This window comes from Ovis aries, chromosome 24 (genome assembly GCF_016772045.2).
Source record: "Ovis aries strain OAR_USU_Benz2616 breed Rambouillet chromosome 24, ARS-UI_Ramb_v3.0, whole genome shotgun sequence".
NCBI lineage: Eukaryota > Metazoa > Chordata > Mammalia > Artiodactyla > Bovidae > Ovis > Ovis aries.
The window spans coordinates 4,681,365-4,699,862 of NC_056077.1; the positions used below are offsets into that span (position 1 = coordinate 4,681,365).

Here is an 18,498-nt window from a genome sequence, read left to right on the forward strand (position 1 = left end):
CCCGTACACGGAGGGCTAGGAGAGACCGAAGAGGACAGCAGGCCGCTCCGGGTTGGTGGGTGGCAGTTTTAATACGTGAGGGAGCTTGCTTAAGAGGCTTGTGTTGGGCACCCAAGGTGAATAGACCCCCACAGCCTCCTGACAGAACCCTAACAGTGTATGTGGAGGCCTTCACAGGGTCCAGTCAGCACGTGGTCCAGTGTCTCCTCAGCGCCTCGCTCTCTCAAGGCTGCATTCCTGAAACAACTTCTACTGTGGGAACCGTGGGCAGGCCATATTTCTGAGGGCGGGAGAGGGATGAGGAGGCCCTGGGTGCAGCTAGGAGGCTCACCTCATTACCCAACCAGACTCATTTGCCAGACGCTGAGATTTGAGGCAGAGAAGGGATTTATTCATGAGGCAGCAACTCGATAGGAGGAAACAAACCTCAAATCTGCCTCCCTGTGCACGGGCAGGGGAGGGGCTGTGGGGTGTTTATGGACCAAAGAAGCAGGGTGGTTTGGCACCAAGGTGGGCGTGGAGTGAGGTGATTGGAAATAAGTAAAAGGTGAGGTCATAGTTGTTTCATGCAAGGGCAACTAAACTATAGGCTTCTTCATGAGACCATTGTTCAAAAAATAGCAGGTTCTGAAGGTGGAGTTTTTGACCCTCTGACGTCAAAGATCACCAAGCTCCCCCATGCCCAGTTGGAGGGTTGGTGGTCCTAATCAGTCTTAACTGACTTGAGCTAGACACAGCTGACTCCAACTTCCTGGAAAACAACCTGGGTGAACATTTTATTGTTTAGGCTTGGGGGTACGTGAAAATCATTTGTAGCATCAAATAAAGTGAACTTGAACAGTGGAGGCAGGCTTATAGGTGTGATGGGTTTAACCATGATTACTCTGATTACACTGATTTCTCCCAACACAGATAGGAACCCTTGCTCCCAGAGACCCCAATTAGGATCTGTCTCTAACCCACAGAGTCTTTAATTCACCAAATACTTTTAAAGCATAAACTACGTTCCTGGTAGGGCTTCCCTGGTGGTTCAGTAGTAAAGAATCTGCCTACCATGCAGGAGACCCAGGTTCGATTCCTGGGTTGGGAAGATCCCCTGGAGAAGGGAATGGCAGCCCACTCCATTATTCTTGCCTGGAGAATTCCATGAACAGAAGAGCCTGGCAGGCTATAGTCCATGGTGTCGCAAAGAGTCGGACATGACTGAGCAACTAATACCTCACCTCATGTGCCTGGTACTATCAGGCACTGAGGATGCAACAGTGAGAAGAACCAGGAGTGGTTCCCTGCCCTCCAGGGGCTCAGGGTTTCATGGGGGAAATAGGTATTGAACTAATTATCACACAAATAAATATAGAAGCACAATGGCAATATATACAGTGCCAGTGAGCACATGGAACTATGGGGGCTTACAGTGGGAACTTTGACTTTGCAGGGAAAGGGATCTGGAAGAAGAGTCAGAATGGTACACAGGTGGGGATGGGGAAGAAAAGGAAAAAAGTTACTTCCATTTGACCGTATTATGTCTTGAGTAAAAAGCAGGACAGTGAAAGGCACTGGTGCTGCCCCTGGAGTTTGAACTGTGTTCAGAATCTAATAAGTTTACCTTCATAAATCTCTTGAAATAACTCTATTTGGAAGCATCTTGGGAGCTAATTTGTTAAATATACTTGCACAATGCAGCTGATGGGGACAGATGAGTCTTATTACCCCTTTCAGATGAGAAACACTTGAGCCCTGCTCAGCTATGAGAACAAGAGAGGAAAATTAATTCTAATTGAATGTGTTTGTTCTCTTATATCTGTTCTACAAGAACCATGTGAGCACAGGATCTGACAAAAATTGTCTTTTATTCCATCAACAGTTGATTGAAGTAAAGAGTGTGAACTGTGGTTATCACTGTGTCTTTACAAGGACTTAAAGGTTTCTGGGTCTGAGACATTGCATAAATCCTGAGTCACAGCATCCTGGGGTAGAAACATCTGACGTAAGATGATTGGATCTTGGTCCTGAAGGAACGATGTTAGAGCCCGGTCATGCGTACTGGCTCACTTGTGCTGTTTTGGTCAGCTCTCTGCCTGCAGTGGAGAGTGGAAACCAATGGGAATGGGTCAAACCCATGAATACCAAGCTTTCTATTAACACACATAATAGCTATTAATTATCTTTCCTCTGAGGAACCAAAGGTCATACAGGGTCAATACCAGAGTAAGTGATGCTGCATGATGTTATACTAAGATATTAATAAATCTAGGCTTGTCTAGCCTCCCTGACACCATAGATGGGAGGCAGATTGTGGAAGGCCCCTGAGTGGGCCACACCACTGACCTGCACACAGACGATACCTGTATCTTTGTCTGTGGGCTTTTGGGAGGGACAAAGGTCATAGGTAATATATCTCACACCTGAGCTTGGAAGGATCAAGGCACTGAAGGGATTTGTAATGGCCTATGGACCTCACAGATGTGGTGTGTAGAGGTGTTAGTGAAGATTAGGTCTGCTATTGAACATAGAAAGTGAAAATTCCAGTGGTATTGATGTGGAGAGAAGCTTTAGGGTATATCTAAACAGTCCTTTCAGTGGCAGAAGACATGCGTATATGCATACACTATAGTAAAGATTCAACTTCTGGATTTGAGACTTTCTTTTATAATGATGATGATGGTGATGGTGGATGATGAAAAACCAATACATTTTAACTATATGAAATGGTTATCTTTTAGAAATTATGCTGTGGGAGTGACCATTCAATCAGTACCTTGAGGTTTTTCCTTTCTCTCTTCTATGGCTAATGGTTTCTGCAGAAAAGGACCAATTGATTTCTTTCTAAAATGTTGCTTCAGGGTATAGAGACATTTATAGGTCATGTTTCAACTTATAGGAAAATTTTATAGTTCAAATATAAATTACATTAAATGTGGGCTTTGTAATGGAGTTAAGGTTAAGTAAAGTTCTGACTTTCCTTAGGCTGTTTATGGTGTTCAGGAGGCCTCCACACTGTTGAGACAGGAGCTCTTTGAAAGCAGAGGCATGGTCAGGATTGAGTGTCACATGGGATGTGAGAGGCTCAGTCTCCTGATGTAACTATGGAGATGTAGAAAGCAATGTACCAGGGCCATCGAGTGCTTTTGTTGATGGCAGGACCAGTGCTATGGGTTGAACTGTGTTCCCCCGAAATGATGTGTTGGAAGTCATGACTCTTGGTACTTAGGAATGTGTCCTCATTTGGAATAGGGTCTCTGCAGGTGTAATTAAGTTAGGAGATCATACTGGAATACAAGTGGCTGTGAATTCCATGATTGGTGTCCTTTTAAGAAGAGAGAATGCCATATGAAGACAGATTCAGAGAGAAGTTGGCCATGTGATGGTGGATGCAGAGATTGTGTCTACAAGCCAAGGAATGCCAAGGATTGCTGGCAACCAACAGGTGCTAGTAGAAGCCAGGAAGACTTCTCCCCTACACATTTCAGAGGGATCAAGTGAATATCTTGATCTCGGACTTCTAGCCTCCAGTTCCACAAGACAAGTTTCTATTGTTGTAAGGCATTCCAGTATGTGGTGCTTTGTTATGGCAATCCTGGGAAACGAATGCAACTGGAACATAGTTTTTGGCGCCCGGTGCAAAATGAAAATGGAGTCTTTGTTAAAAATCAAGATTTTTGAGATCAAACTAAGCTGGGGGCTCTTCTGAGTCCTGGTCCCTGTACCACTGCCCAGACTGCAAGTTCACAAAGATATCCCTGGTTGTTGGGTCCTCAAAGTGCTGGACCCTGACACACTCAGAAAGTGGTTGAAATGGGTTATTACAGTGTGCGCTGATCAACCACAGAAAACTCTCAGACTACTCACATCTTTTTCCGACAAAAGACTGTGAATGTCACACTAGCGACAAACAGAACCACAAGGACTCCTGTGACAACTGTGAGACCGATTGCTGTGTTTTGGAGAGCAGATGCCCTCTTCATCTCTGCTCCTGTTAATAAAAAATCAGATAGTTTTAAATGATCTGATTAAGAGGCTGCTCCTGGGTCTCTGGGAAGTTTCCTATCCAGGCACTGGTGAATATTAATTATGGAAATGAAATGTACATTTAACCCAAGAAAGTGCTCACTGTAGAGAAATCTCATAGGACAAGTCATTGAAAGCTGATTTACTAAATGACCTATTCGCCAAATGACCCATTTGCCTAACGACCACTTTGCCAAATGACCCATTTGCTAAAAGCCAATTTGCTGAAAATCAGTTGGTGGGATGTCCTGCTTATCAATAACGGATGATCAAACACACCTCACCCCAGGCTCCCAGGATTACATATGGGGCAGGTGTAGGGGCCAAAGAGTTGTAGCAAAACTCTAAAACTTAAAAAGAAATTCTCAATAACTTAGAGAATTGTCATTCATTTAGTTTTCTGCAGAACATCCTGTTTATAGTAAATTCACATGAAGATTGTGGGTCTAGTTTCAAGTTGCTCAGTTGTGTCCCCGACTCTGTGACCCCCATGGACTGTAGTCTGCAAGGCTTCTCTGTCCATGGTATTCTCCAGGCAAGAATACTGTAGCGGGAAACTATTTCCTTCTCCAGGGGATCTTCCCAGCCCAGGAACCAAACCCAGGTCTCCCGCATCGGGCAGATTCTTTACCTGGCAGATTCTTTACCGTCTGAGCCACTAGGGAAGATGTGGGTAGTGGCTTGGCAGAAGGGAAGAGTGCAGGGAGCTGTTCCTTGTATTCCATTTCAATTGAGCGTAGTTGCTCTAAGCATCTGATAAATCACTGGGCACTAAGTCTCCCCACAGAAGAAATGCTGGTGAGTGTTTGTAAACAGCCGAATTCCCAGAGATGCTTCCTTTCTTCCTTTATATCACTGCGATTTAGTGTTTTGAAGTCTTAAGGATTCTCAACCTCATTTACAGGAACCCCTGCCCCCATTTCTAGCCCTGAGAAGATCACTAAAGCTTGTTCCTCTCCTGTGAGCAGCCTTCCTCTGGGTACCAGCATGCACAGAGTTGCTGAAGGAAGGCCGCTTTTCAGAATCTACAAGGGGCATCTGAGGGGCAGACTCTACATGCTTTCTGAGGCTCAGAAGGATTATTGCCTGGTTTCCTTTATGGAGAGCCTTCCTTTTTGCCCCGTAGGCACTGTATAAAATGTCACCAACACAGCGAGGGATTTCCTCCTTCATCTGCTACCTGTTCACAGCTGCTGATGATAATCTTGTGCTGGGGGCACTGAAGCTGCCAGGAAACAGGATTGTTCTGTTTGATATTTCCCCCATTCAGAAAACCCCTTTTTGAATCTTCTCTATCTCAGGACAACAGGCCACACTACCAATCTCTTGGTGGTGGCTTTTGTGTCTCACCTGTTTGCTGGTTGTTAGTGTCTACCAGCATTTCCTGGGTGACTGCCAGGGAGCCATTGTGGGGCTCAGGGGTAACCCCCAGGAGCTTACACATGAGGGGGTAGATGTGGATGCTGTCAAAAGGCTCAGCCAGGTGATTCTTCTTGAAATCAGGCCCAAAAGCTCTGAATATAGTCTTCATGTCCATGTAGACATTATCAAAACCATGATCTCCTTTGTTGAAATATAGTATAATTCGCTGAAAAATAATAACAACGAAACAGTCATTTAAGATTCCAGTCCTCTGAAAGAAAATTGCCCCTTAGTTAATTCCATAGTTGTTAGATCCAGGAAATCTTTGAGTGTTTAAATGACAAGGAAGGACACTGCTCTCTGCAGTGGCAGAGAGGAGCAGGAATGGAAGATCTTTAAGGAAGAGAATAAAGCTTACAACTGCCCTGGTGGCTCAGATGGTAAAGAAGCTGCCCACAATTTGCGATTCCTGGGTTCAGTCCCTGGGTCAGGAAGATACCCTGGAGTGGGAAATGGCAACCCACTCCAGTATTCTTGCCTGGAGAATTCTGTGGACAGAGGAGCCTGGTGTGTGGGGTCACAAGGAGTCAGACACTACTGAGTGACTAACACTTTCTTTTTCAAAGAAAAGCACACATGTTAGAAACAGTAATAAGATAGTAACACTGACGGTCCTAATAGGCGCAAACATAGAGGGCTTGCTGTGCACCAAGAACTGTTCTGAATGTTTTATAAAGTGAAGGCTCTATCCTCATCACTGCCATTTTACAGATGAATAACCTACCCTGAGTCATGTAGTAGCCAATGTTGGAGTAGGTATTTGAACCCAGACTGGGTCTAGAGCTAGGAGCATTTATTTTCTTTTTCAAAAATATTTATTTATTTGGCTTCGCCAGGTCTTAGTTGTGGCACACTCCTAGTTGGGGCTTGTGGGGTCAAGGATTGAGTTTGGGCCCCCTGCATCGGGAACTCAGAGTCTTAGCCACTGAACCAACAGTAAAGTCCCCAGGTATGTTGTTTCTTATGGCACAAAATTGCGTATATTTTTCTTGTGGGGGGCGGGGAGAGAAGGATTAAAGAGGAGGGTATCAGGACTGTAGGTAATTGTTTAATGAGTACTAGACAGACTTTTGTCTGACCCCTTTTCAAGTGACAAGGTAACATCAGTCACACCACAGCACTGTTTATATTTTCTTATTTTCTTGGGACCAACAGATACTCTGGCATGTCAGACATGTGATTTCTGTGTATTGAAAAGTTGGTCTCATAGTCTTGGTGCCTGTCTGCCCAGCTCAGGCTCCCTCACCTGGCTAAAGAAACCAGTCCAAAGGCATTTGAGGCCATGCTGTGCTCTTGTGCTCAGTCACTCAGTTATGTCCAGCTCTGCAACCCCATGGACTGTAGCCTTCCAGGCTCCTCTGTCCATGGGATTCCCCAGGCAAGAATACTGGAGCAGGGTTGCCATTTCCTACTCCAGGGGATCTTCCCCACCCAGGGATCAAATCCATGTCTTGTGTCTCCTGCATTGGCAGGCGGATTCTTTACCACTGTGCCACCTGGGAAGAACTTGATGTCATGGGGTAGCCTGTTAAGAACAGTTAAGTGATCCCAGTAATGCCCTCATGTTCTTTGCAAGCTCCATAATCCTAAGAGAGAAGAGTCACACCCACTCTGCTCTGCACATCAAGGCAGGCAGGTGGGTGGGAATATGAGCAGTGGATTCAATTAGAGCATTGAGACACAAAAGATTATCGGTCTAACAGACAGTTTGCCAGAAGATTAAATTGATCACTGCATCCCATCCCTTAAACTATCTGGTTGGTCATGCTGGGAATATGACTGTCCAATTAAATGTCTTATCATCCCTCTCAAACTGTGACATCATTAACCAGGTTTACAAAGAGGTCAGTGCTATGGAAACTTCTTGGCAGGGCCTTTGCCCCCGGCCATGTGGGGGCTTGCAAAATACCAGTTAAGTTTTGCATTTTACTGTAAATGTTTCCACCAATATTAAACAATAACCTTATGAGCTTTCCCAGACCTGTTATACTCTGGACTTTCAGCAACCTAAGAGTATACAGATTGCAAATGTAATTATGATGTTTGGCTTCTGTTCATAGCCTTAGACAAGGATTCTTCAGGTTGTACCTGAGACAGTCTTCTGTCATGTGATATTGAAACATCACTTAAACTTTGTTCTGTCATGAATTACTGGTTGGTAGTTTAAAAAAAAAGACCTCATGTATGTCTCACAATTAGCATTGATTTTGGTATTTTCTTCTTTAGACTTCTTCTTTTTTCATAACAGCTGTGTTGAGATATAATTCATATACAACGCAATGTATCCATTTAAAGTATACGATTCAATGGTATCTAGTGTATTCACAGAGTTGTGAAACTATCATCACAATCAATTTTAGAACACTTCCATCACCCCAAAAAGAAAGCCTATACCCTTCAGCAGTTACTCCCCAATCTCCCTACAACTTCCTCTGGTCCTAGACAACCACCAATCTATGCTCCATATCTATAGATTTGTGTATTCTGGACATTTCATTTAAATGGAATCATACAATATGTGGTCTCTCCTATCTGACTTCTTTCACTGAGCCTTATGTTCTCAAGGTTCATTCAAATGATAATGTGTTTCAGTACTTCAGTTCCTTTTGATGGCTACATAGTATTCCACTGTATGGCTAGACCCTGTTTTGTTTATCCATTCATCAGTTGATGGGCATTTTGGTTGTTTCCACCTTTTGTTTATTATGAATAAAGCTGCCATGGGCATCTGTGTATAAATTTTTATGTGATTAGGGTTGCCTTTTTTCTTTTGACTATATGCAAATAGGAACTAGAAGGTGTTTTTTGGGGGGAGGGAGGGGTGTTAATCTCTTGTTGATCCAACACATAGGCTTGGGTTTGTACATCAGCCTTACATTTCTAATACCAAATCACTCCTCTCCAGCTTTGGTTTCTTCCTCATTACAAAGGGAAGATAAGAGAATCAACCTTTAGGGTTGTTAGGAAAACAAAAATAAAATGTGTGTGTGTGTGCTCAGTCGCTCAGTTGTTTCTGACTCTTTATGATCCTATGGACTATAGCCTGCCAGGCTCCTCTGTCCATGGGATTCTCCAGGCAAGAATACTGAAGTAGGTTGCCATTTCCTCCTCCAGGGGATCTTCCTGACCCAGGGATCAAACCCACATCTCCTATAATTCCTGCATTGAGGTAGATCATTGAGCAACCAGGGAAGCCCAAATATGAAATAACTCATGTTAAATTTTTAACACAGCCCTAGACACAACCTTGGTCAGAGATATATGTCATTATCGTTGCATAATGGTAACATGGAGCAGGGTGGGTAGGGTGGGATGTGGGGAGCTGGGTTAGTGGGTTACTACTAACTCATCATGCATGCCCTTATATTTTAATTTTTTTCAGAACAGTCCTTCCCTACTGGCTGCCTTCCACAACCAAGATGGACTCTGGTTTAGAATCCACTCACCCCGCTGATGCTATAACCAGAGTCGGCGTACATCACGATCGGCAGGACCCGCTCATGTTTGGCAAAATGGAAGCGTTCTGGAAATTCCTCCTTCTTGTAGACATTGAGGTGAGGATGAGCGTTCTTCAGCGCTTGGTAAACGGCTTCCTCTTGCCCCGGTTTGGGCAGGAGCATCCCAAAGCCACCATAGTCCACAATGTCAAACTGGACCAAGTCCTTGAAGCTGATGTAGTTGCTCAGGAGGATCTCGGTGATGTTGGGTTTCTTTTTCATGGTGGTCATGCCGTGGTCTGACGTGATGATGACATTGAGGTGCTCAGTCAAGCTGTGCCTCCCAATGGCTTCCAACAGGTACCCGATGGTTCTGTCGATTTGCTGAATCATCGCCCTCCTCTTCTCTGTGTCGGGTCCGTAGAGGTGTCCCACGTTATCCGGCTCTCCATAGTACAGGGTCACGAAGTCAAAGTCTTCCTTGGTGAACCAGTTCATGACGATGTCAATGTTCTGTCTCCACTCTGTCTCGTTGCCATTGGGGTGGGTGTACGACTCCACCAGGGACCGCTGGACAGCCTCCCCTTGGTACTTGGCGCCTCCCCCAGGATAGTGGAATGACGCTGTTTTCCTCCCCTGCAAGTGCAAGAATAAAAGCCTGTTAGAGCCGTTTCTTCTGTCTTTCTCATCATGTGCAAAGCCCAACATGTCAGCAGCCCTGCCCCAGTCCAGAAACATGCATAGAAAACATGTGGGCTTTGGAGGCAGATGGGACTGGGCTTCATTCCTGGCATTACCAGGATCTCCTGGAATCTAAAACACTGATAATTGGGAGACGTGCCCTTATTTTATGCACTTCTGCAAAGAAAAATGCTGCCAGTGAAACCGCTGACACTTCAGTGACTGGAAGGTGTGTTCCAATTTGGGATGGCAAAATGAAAAATAAAAAAGTTCCTTAGATTGGGAGAGAAATGGCACTTTCTAAACTGGCGATGGTGAGTGAGTTCTTTAATCTCATAGTGTTTCAGTGTTTCTACCTGTAAAATGCCAAGAAGCTGATGGGACTTTCTTGAGGATTAATCCAGGTAGCTTTAAGATAGAGTGTTGGGCATTGTGGGCACTTGGCAGGCGCTCTTTTCATTGTCTCTAGACCTAACAAGCCACCACAAGCCTTCCCCAGTGTGTCCATATGTTTGCCTGCCCAGCGCCCACTCCGTCTGCAGGTTTGGAGCATCTGACATCCCCTGGAGGCTCTCCTCCCTGCTCTTGCTCCATGTCTGGTTTAGGGTATGTTGGTTCCACATTAGGCTCCAGAGGTGGGGTCTGGCTCTGGGCTGGCCAGTCAGGGGACACTGTGTCCCCTGGCCACAGCAGTTGGTTGAGCCTTGGGCCCGTGTCCCAGCCAGAGCCAATGAGATGAGACCTGGGGACTCCCTCTGGGGCTGTTAGAGATGAAAGAATCTGCCTAGCTGTTCCCATCTCTAATGTTTATAGACTTTGGGATGTTTGCAAAAGCGGAGGCTGTCATCTTATTCCCTGTGCAGATGTCTGCTTGGTGCCGGACCCAGCGGCAGACAACAGAGCAGTTAAAGGTGTGCTTATTGCTGGATTGCCTGGGTTTATCTTTTCTCTTTCATTTGGATGTGTGTTACCCAAATGCTCTCCACCTCTGTCTCCTCATCTGTAAAGTGGGGATGTTGATGCCACCTCGTGGGGTGGTTGCAGTGACTAAATGCACATGGAGCACATGGGTAAGCGTTCGGTGAGCTCAGCTTTTATCTTTCCTGGTGAGGAACAAAGAGCATTGGGCCCAACCGCACGGTCAGGTAAAGAGGGGCAATGATCATTTCCTCCAGTTTCTGTCTCCTGAGGGGCACTGAAGGTGGAACTGAAATGTGCCTGTAGACCCCAGGGTTGGAGCCTGCAGAAGGAAGCTGAGGTTGGAGCCTCTGGTCATGGCAGGAATGGCTGCAACAGGGAGCGTGGGATTCCTAACGTCCGAGGAAGGTGGTGGGTCATCCATGACATGTGGCTGAATCTTGCAAGGCCTGACCAGGGCCTGGGGTTGCTGCTTGACCTTGAAACTGTTGTCAGTGGCCCAGCCACCTTCACCCTGTCTGTCACGCTGTGGGAAACCAGGCAGGGCAGTAGATTAGAGCCAACAGAAGAAGAGCCCTGGCCTCCTTCAAAGCCTCCTTCAAAGCCGTCATGGGAAGAGCTGCTTGTCTCTTCCCTCTCCTTGTCTCCAGTGGGTAAACCGGGGAAAGAGGGGTTGGGTGGGGGCTCGAAAGAGTGGACCATGGGTCACGCTCCTTCTTTCCCAGGCAGCTGGGGCCACCAGAGAGTCTGTGGTGGGGTAGGGAGTGTGCTGGGGATCAGAGCTTTGACTCATATCTGAGATCAAGGTTTTACCATGAGTGGAACTGAGTCTTCAGACTGAAAATGAGGCTGTGTTAGCAACACGAGTAATTTCAAAGTCATGAAAGTATTAAGTGATAATGCTCCTCAGCAGAAAGGTTTTAAAAACATTTTTTTGGATAAAGCCTGGTAAAATTGTTAGGAAAATAAAATAATTTTATGTACACTTACCAACTAGTTAACAATAAGATGGACCCATCTCACTAAATATGTTGTAAAGCAGCTCCTCAACCAGGACTGGGCACATACTAGGCACTTGATACATTTCTGGTTCCATAAATGACTGACCTGCTTATTTGGGGAGCAACTACTTTCCTTCTTGGCTGTTAACTTGAGGGCTGTTCTGTGACTCTTCTTGTATTACCCAAGATATGGATATTCTGAAAGACTCTCTACAGTTCAATGGCTTTAGTAGAGCCAAGAGCTCTACTAAAAAGTTTGGGAGAAAAGTTATGACCAGCCTAGATAGCATATTGAAAAGCAGAGACATTACTTTGCCAACAAAGGTCCGTTTAGTGAAGGCTATGGTTTTTCCAGTGGTCATGTATGGATGTGAGAGTTGGACTGTGAAGAAAGCTGAGCACCGAAGAATTGATGCTTTTGAACTGTGGTGTTGGAGAAGACTCTTGAGAGTCCGTTGGACTGCAAGGAGATCCAACCAGTCCATTCTGAAGGAGATCAGCCCTGGGATTTCTTTGGAAGGAATGATGCTGAGGCTGAAGCTCCAGTACTTTGGCCACCTCATGCGAAGAGTTGACTCATTAGAAAAGACTCTGATGCTGGGAGGGCTGAGGGCAGGAGGAAAAGGGGACGACAGAGGATGAGATGGCTGGATGGCATCACTGACTCGATGGATGTGAGTCTGAGTGAACTCTGGGAGATTGTGATGGACAGGGAGGCCTGGCGTGCTGCGATTCATGGGGTTGCAAAGAGTCGGACACGACTGAGTGACTGAACTGAACTGAACTGAGAGCCAAGAGAGGGTGCTGTTGTAATGGTGTCAATTTGGTATAGGGAATAAATTATGGGAAGAACTGTGGGGTATTAGCACCTGGGTCATGGCTATGTGGTGTACGACTGGGCAGAAAAGTATAACCAAGAGTAATGCCAAACTTACCATGCACCGTTTGAGAGAGAGAGGCAGGTAAGCTATTTGGAGGTTGTAGGGAATGCCGTTGGGGCCCCATCCAGATCCCCTTATTGGGCCTGTGCGCCCATATCAATTTCTGTGAGGGTAGCTGCTAATGTCTCGCTGTTCCTCCGTGTTCTGGAAAAATCCCGTTGCCAAGTGGCCAGATCTGCCTCACCTGAGTTGGTAGCCTATACTGCTCCTTTATCCTCAGGAGCCCACGGCCAGTGACCGGCAGCAGGACATAAAGCCTGCTTCAGGGTGGGATAACATGGGGGTGCAATTCATGTTCCTGTGCTTCCTGGGGGATCAGGCTGAAGCTGGTGTCCAGCAGAGGACACATCTCACTTAGCTCTTTCTCCTGCCACGTCAGTTTTCCTTACTCCCGTCTCCTGAGAGCTCTCTCTCCATATGTTACGTGTACTACGTCCCTGCCTCAGGCTCTGCTTTTAGGAAGCTTGACCCAAGAAAGAAGTCCTAACACTAAGCGCTTTGCACAGTTCCAGAAACTCTGCTGTCCATAGCTGTAGGTGAAATATTGTCCTTTCTGCCTTCCAGCATTCATTTCCTATTTTGGGATCCAGTTTTATTTTCTCTAAAGCACTTTCCCCAACCTGAAATTACCTTAATTTGCTTGCTTTGAAAACTATCTAATTCCCTCCTCTAGAAAGTGTGGCTGTTCTTGTTGAGTGCATTTTTCCTGGGACCTAGGACAGGCCTGGTTCAGACTTAAGTGCTGACTGCTGATTAAGTGCATGCTGAATGAATGCATGAATCACATCTCCTTTTAGGGGCAGGAAACCCACCTTCTCTCTTGATTAACTTATGGAAATAGTTTCAGAAATGCTTTCTCTTTTGGGTTCTAGTATCTTATTTGTAACCTCTACAGGTAACACATTTTCCTTTCTGATAATAGAATTTCTATGGTTGCTTTAACTTGCAAATCCTCTAATATTTATTTATTGCATTTCTGATTGGCATTAGACATAATTCTCAGTTTTTAGCAATGGTAGTTTGTTTAACTCTAAGTGTAAATTGACTTTGCTCTCAAGTATGGATTGACTGGAAGGATGAAACTTCTAACGTTTTGTAGAACACAGTTTGGCTATTTTATTATTTAGAATAAGCTGACATTGACATTGTGAGGGACTTAGGCAGCACTGCATATTAGTTAAGTTCCTAGGTATTTGCCTGTTACATCTCAGATGTTCCCAACTTGAAATTGTTTTCTCGTGCTATATTCTTAACACATATTCTTTCTTTAAAGGCATCCAAGCTGTAGTCTTAGGAAGCTATGGTTTTTCTCACTTGGTCCCATAGAAATTTTAGGATTTATGATGCTTTGTGAAATGAGCTCCAGAGAGAAATATATATGTGAGCATGTGTACACACACACATACATACACACACACTTGACTCTGTTTATTTGGGATCTACGATAATCAAAAGTGCTATTTTCAACAAATACTTCTGAGAAGCAATCTGAGCACTTAATTGGATGCAAAAGAGTGGGTATTTACTATTCTACCCTTTAATTAGCATAATCAGTGTTTCCAGAAGCAATAGCAATTGGAAAATCGCTAGTTTTATTAGGTGCATTATTCTTCCTTAGTGTACTATTGCATCAGTGTGGCTATTACTCTTAAGCTGCTGCTTTAAAACAATAGTTGATACTTCTTAGGGCAAAGCCTGAGTGTTGGCTTTTGTATAGAATCTACAGAACTCTTCGGGGCTTCCCTGGTGGCTCAGACAGTAAAGAATCTGCCTGTAATGCAGGAGACCTGGGTTCCATCCCTGGGTTGGGAAGAGCCCCTGGAAAAGGAAATGGCTACCCACTCCAGTATTCTTGTCTAGAGAATTCTATGAACAGAGGAACCTGGCAGACTATAGGCCATAGGGTCGCAAAAAGCTGGATACGACTGAGCAACAAACACTTTATAGAACTCTTCAGAACCCATCATTAGTGAAAGAGTTTCAGTTTGGTTTTGTGTTTTGTCTTGTCTCTTCTTTTAGTGGACAGCATTAATGTCACCAAGGTGCATAGGTTTTAGGAAGGCCCCTGAAGTGTTCATCCCATTGTACTTTGATGGAGAGTATGTTTAGTGGTTTAGGGAAAGGAGTTAGTTACGCGTTCTTGGGAATGACTGAGTGGAAAGATATGGACTCCATGTATTGGGCTGGCCAAAAAATTTGGGTTTTTCTGTAATAGCTTATGGAAAAACCTGAACACACTTTTTGACCAATCCAATATTTGAAATCATACATTGGTTCTGAGTGTTTTCATTGCTCTTCTGTGTTCTGGAGGCATCACTGAACAGAAGGAATAGAGAGGGCCAAGAGTCTGTGTTTTACCCCCTCCCATGCCCTTTTGGAGGTCGGAGTATTATTCTTAGAACCTTTATGATGCGTGATGGAGACACAATTCATACCAGTGCTGGGATGCATTATGTTTCTATTAATGCTCTTCTAAGCAAAACTTGCTGGCACCCTCTTTCTCACAGCTTTTCCAAGTTTGGAAGCGTTTGTCTAGGAGCTCTGGCTGACACTGAGAACCTTAGCTGCCCTCCCCACCGTCTCTCCAAATCCCCTCCTGGTGGCAGCCTAACTGCAGTTACAGACTCTTGGTAGACATGAGTATCTCACCCACACCATTTCACAACTTAATACTCTCTGTCTCCTCCATAAGAGGAGAAACACGCCCCTAGGTTTTCATAGCTTCCCAGGTGGCACTGTGGTAAAGAATCCACCTGCAATGCAGGAGACCTGGGTTTGATCCCTGGGTCAGGAAGATCCCCTGGAGAATGGAAGGACAACCCACTCCAGTATCCTTGCCTGGAGAATCCCATGGACAGAGGAGCCGGGTGGACTGCAGCCATGGGGTTGCAAAGAGTTGGACACGACTGAGTAACTAACACTTTCACTTTCCCGGGTCTCCCATCCATAGCTGCCTGCCTTTCTCTGAGAATTAGGACTTCTGAACTTGGTGAAACACCTTAGTCGTTGATCAGGTTCAGTTATCCCAGGAGCTTGTTTGAAATTCCAGCCTGCTCTTTGGAAATTCCCCGCTGGTCCAGTGGTTAACACTTTGTGTTCCCAGTGCAGGAGGACCTGGGTTCGATCTCTGGTCAGGGAGCTAGATCCAGCATGCTGCAACTAAAGATCTGCATACTTCAAAGCAGATCCTGCACATGCAGTGAAGATCACGTGTGCTGCAACTAAGACCCTGCTGCTGCTGCTGCTAAGTCGCTTCAGTCGTGTCCGACTCTGTGCGACCCCATAGACGGCAGCCCGCCAGGCTCCCCTGTCCCTGGGATTCTCCAGGCAAGAACACTGGAGTGGGTTGCCATCTCCTTCTCCAATGCATGAAAGTGAAAAGGGAAAGTGAAGTTGCTCAGTTGTGTCCGACTCTTAGCGACCCCATGGACTGCAGCCCACCAGGCTCCTCCGTCCATGGGATTTTCCAGGCAAGAGTACTGGAGTGGGGTGCCATTGCCTTCTCTGCAACTAAGATCTAGTGCAGGCCAAAAAAAAGTCCCAACTTGCTTTCAGTGGAGCCTCTCCATTCATAGCCTGACTGTTAGGGAAGTCCCGCTGGTGTGAGGATACACTCATGGACTGTGGAGACTGGATGCAAAGGTGGCTGAGAATCCTATCTCATAGGCATCATCTGCCAAGAGACGCTGATTCTTATGGACCTTGATGGACTCTGGCAGCGTTAGTGTCACTGAAGAAAAACATTTTAGTCCTATTAAAGGTTAATGCATCAGTATCCACAGAGCCTGCCTGGAAGAGACTCAGAAGAAGGATGGATTTTCCCAGTGATGGATACAGGGCGGGCCGCTGTCCTGCAACCCCACTGGCAATGCAAATGTGCCCGCCCCTTGGCGTCTGGCATCTGTCACCCTGTTTCGGCAGGGGCGGGGTGCTGACCTGGGACCACAGGCTTGCTCTGATTACAGGAGATTTTGTGCCAGCTCCTCAGGGAGTTGGCTGAATGGCCCTTCCTGGGCAGGATGAGATACACCAACTTGACATTTGCTTGCCAAACGAGTGGTGTGTTGTCAGCTGCCTGGCCCTGCACCAGATCCTCATTTTGCACAACCACTTATGAATTCAGTAAAGAGGAAAAGCACTCTGATTATGAATTGAGCAGGAGGAAAAAAGTCCTGCAAATAAATGACAAGGAGACAAGAACCATGCATAAGAAAGTGCCAGGAAGGGAGAATGCCACCAGAAGCCTCGTGCCAGTGAACAAATTCTATAGCGAGAGAGGCTCTGGGTTTTGAATAGTGAATTAATCAGGGCTTTACAGACATTCTTAGCAGCCTGGCAGATATAGGCATCACTCTGAAGTCCATGACTAAATGCTTTGGCCACAGAAGAAATAATATGTCATGGTTAGAGTTAAAGAGTTGCTGCACCCAGAGTGAGTTCTAATCCCAGCCCTGCCTCTCACTAGTTTTGTGACTTTGAGAAGTTATGGTGTCACTTGGTGCCTTAGTTTACTCATCTGTTAAAGGGGCATAACCTTAGCACCACCTCAGGGTTGTGATAAATTAATATACGTAAAGCACTTAAATCAGTTGCTGGCACATAGTGAGTGTTATGGATGTTATTTTTATTAGAAGGACAGAGTTTATTTGCATGGTCTATTCATCAAAATTTTAAAATGTGACAGATCGGGGAAGGAAGCTGCTGCTGCTGCTAAGTCGCTTCAGTCGTGTCAAACTCTGTGCAACCCCATAGATGGCAGCCCACCAGACTCCCCAGTCCCTGGGATTCTCCAGGCAAGAACACTGGAGTGGGTTGCCATTTCCTTCTCCAGCGCATGAAAGTGAAAAGGGAAAGTGAAGTCTCTCGTTGTGTCTGACTCTTAGTGATCCCATGGACTGCAGCCCACTAGGCTCCTCTGTCCATGGGATTTTCCAGGCAAGACTACTGGAGTGGGGTGCCCTTGCCTTCTCCGGGGAAGGAAGCTAGGGTACAACAAATAGGGGGAGAAAATGAACCTGAGGTAGAGAAGGGTCATGGTCAGCCTCCTGTGATTCTTCTAGAGCTGTATTGTCCCGTATGGGAGTCCCACCTGTGTAGTATCTAGATTTAAATAGAAACTAATGAAAATGAAACACAACTAAACATTCAGTCCCTCAGTCTCACTCACCACATTTCCAGGGCTCAATTACCGCCTGTGGCTCGTGGCTTTCATATTGGACCATGCAGAATAGAACATGTCCATCATCACAGAATGTTCTGTTGGGTAGTCTTGGCCTAAAGCTCTAGTGACCAGATGAAGTCCTGCTAAAGTGCCTCAGCTTCCATTCATGACAGTGACTGATCATTTCGAGCAGTGAGCGCTAAGCAACTCACGTGCGTTATCACAGTTAATCCTCCCAATGAGCCTGTGAAGCACGAAGTCTGACAACCCTCATTCCAAGGGTGGGAGCAAATGAAGCAGAGAGCAGAGGTCATTGCCCGAGGTGAGGCTGCGGGAGAAGGGTGGGGCTGGCTGGATCTGCTCTGGGAGTCAGAGTCCACAGCCTGTGTTCTGAGCTGCTGCAGTCACGCCCCTTTGCCATGTAGCATGCACAGCGTGGGCTGGAGCACAGAGAGGAAGGGTCAGGACTCAGGGAAGCTTGGAGCCAAGGCTGGTGTCTTGGGGGAAGAGGAGAAGGATCTGTTCTGAAGTGATGACTTTGGAAGCTCACAGGGAAAACACAAGACTGGCAATAGGCTTGGAGCTTGGAGTTCAAAGTACAACTGATTTTTGCCTTTTTGAAGCAATAGTGAATGGGGTGCTGGGATATTATTCCTTGCAAGTGAATGTTCTCATTAGAGCTTTTCATGCACTAAGTGGTCAGCTTCGTTCCTAAGGGCTTTCATGCCTAAGCCAGAGGCAAGAGAAGAGATACTTATTAAAGAGTGGCTGGGTCCAGACCCTATGAGCCCTGGAGGGACAGTTGAGATCGAGCCGACTCTGCCCTCATGGGGACTTATCCATCCAGAACAGCTAAAACTTGCTGAGCTATGCATAAAGAACACATTGTATTCAATCCTTACAGCAGCTCCATTAAATGAGCACATTAT

At 45.8% G+C, this 18,498-nt stretch overlaps 1 protein-coding gene across 1 annotated transcript in view; it reads right to left on the reverse strand.

The window, feature by feature from the left end:
* Positions 1-1,831: 1,831 nt before the first annotated feature.
* Positions 1,832-18,498, reverse strand: part of LOC101105047 (ectonucleotide pyrophosphatase/phosphodiesterase family member 7-like) — a 36,706-nt gene continuing 20,039 nt past the window's right edge. Inside the window, exons 3-6 of the mRNA XM_015103812.3 lie at positions 8,877-9,503; positions 5,359-5,596; positions 3,850-3,973; positions 1,832-2,078 (exon numbers count right to left, since the gene is read on the reverse strand). Of these exons, the coding sequence (XP_014959298.3) occupies positions 2,024-2,078; positions 3,850-3,973; positions 5,359-5,596; positions 8,877-9,503 (1,044 nt within the window). The 3' untranslated portion in view covers positions 1,832-2,023. The remainder of the gene's footprint in view (positions 2,079-3,849; positions 3,974-5,358; positions 5,597-8,876; positions 9,504-18,498) is intronic.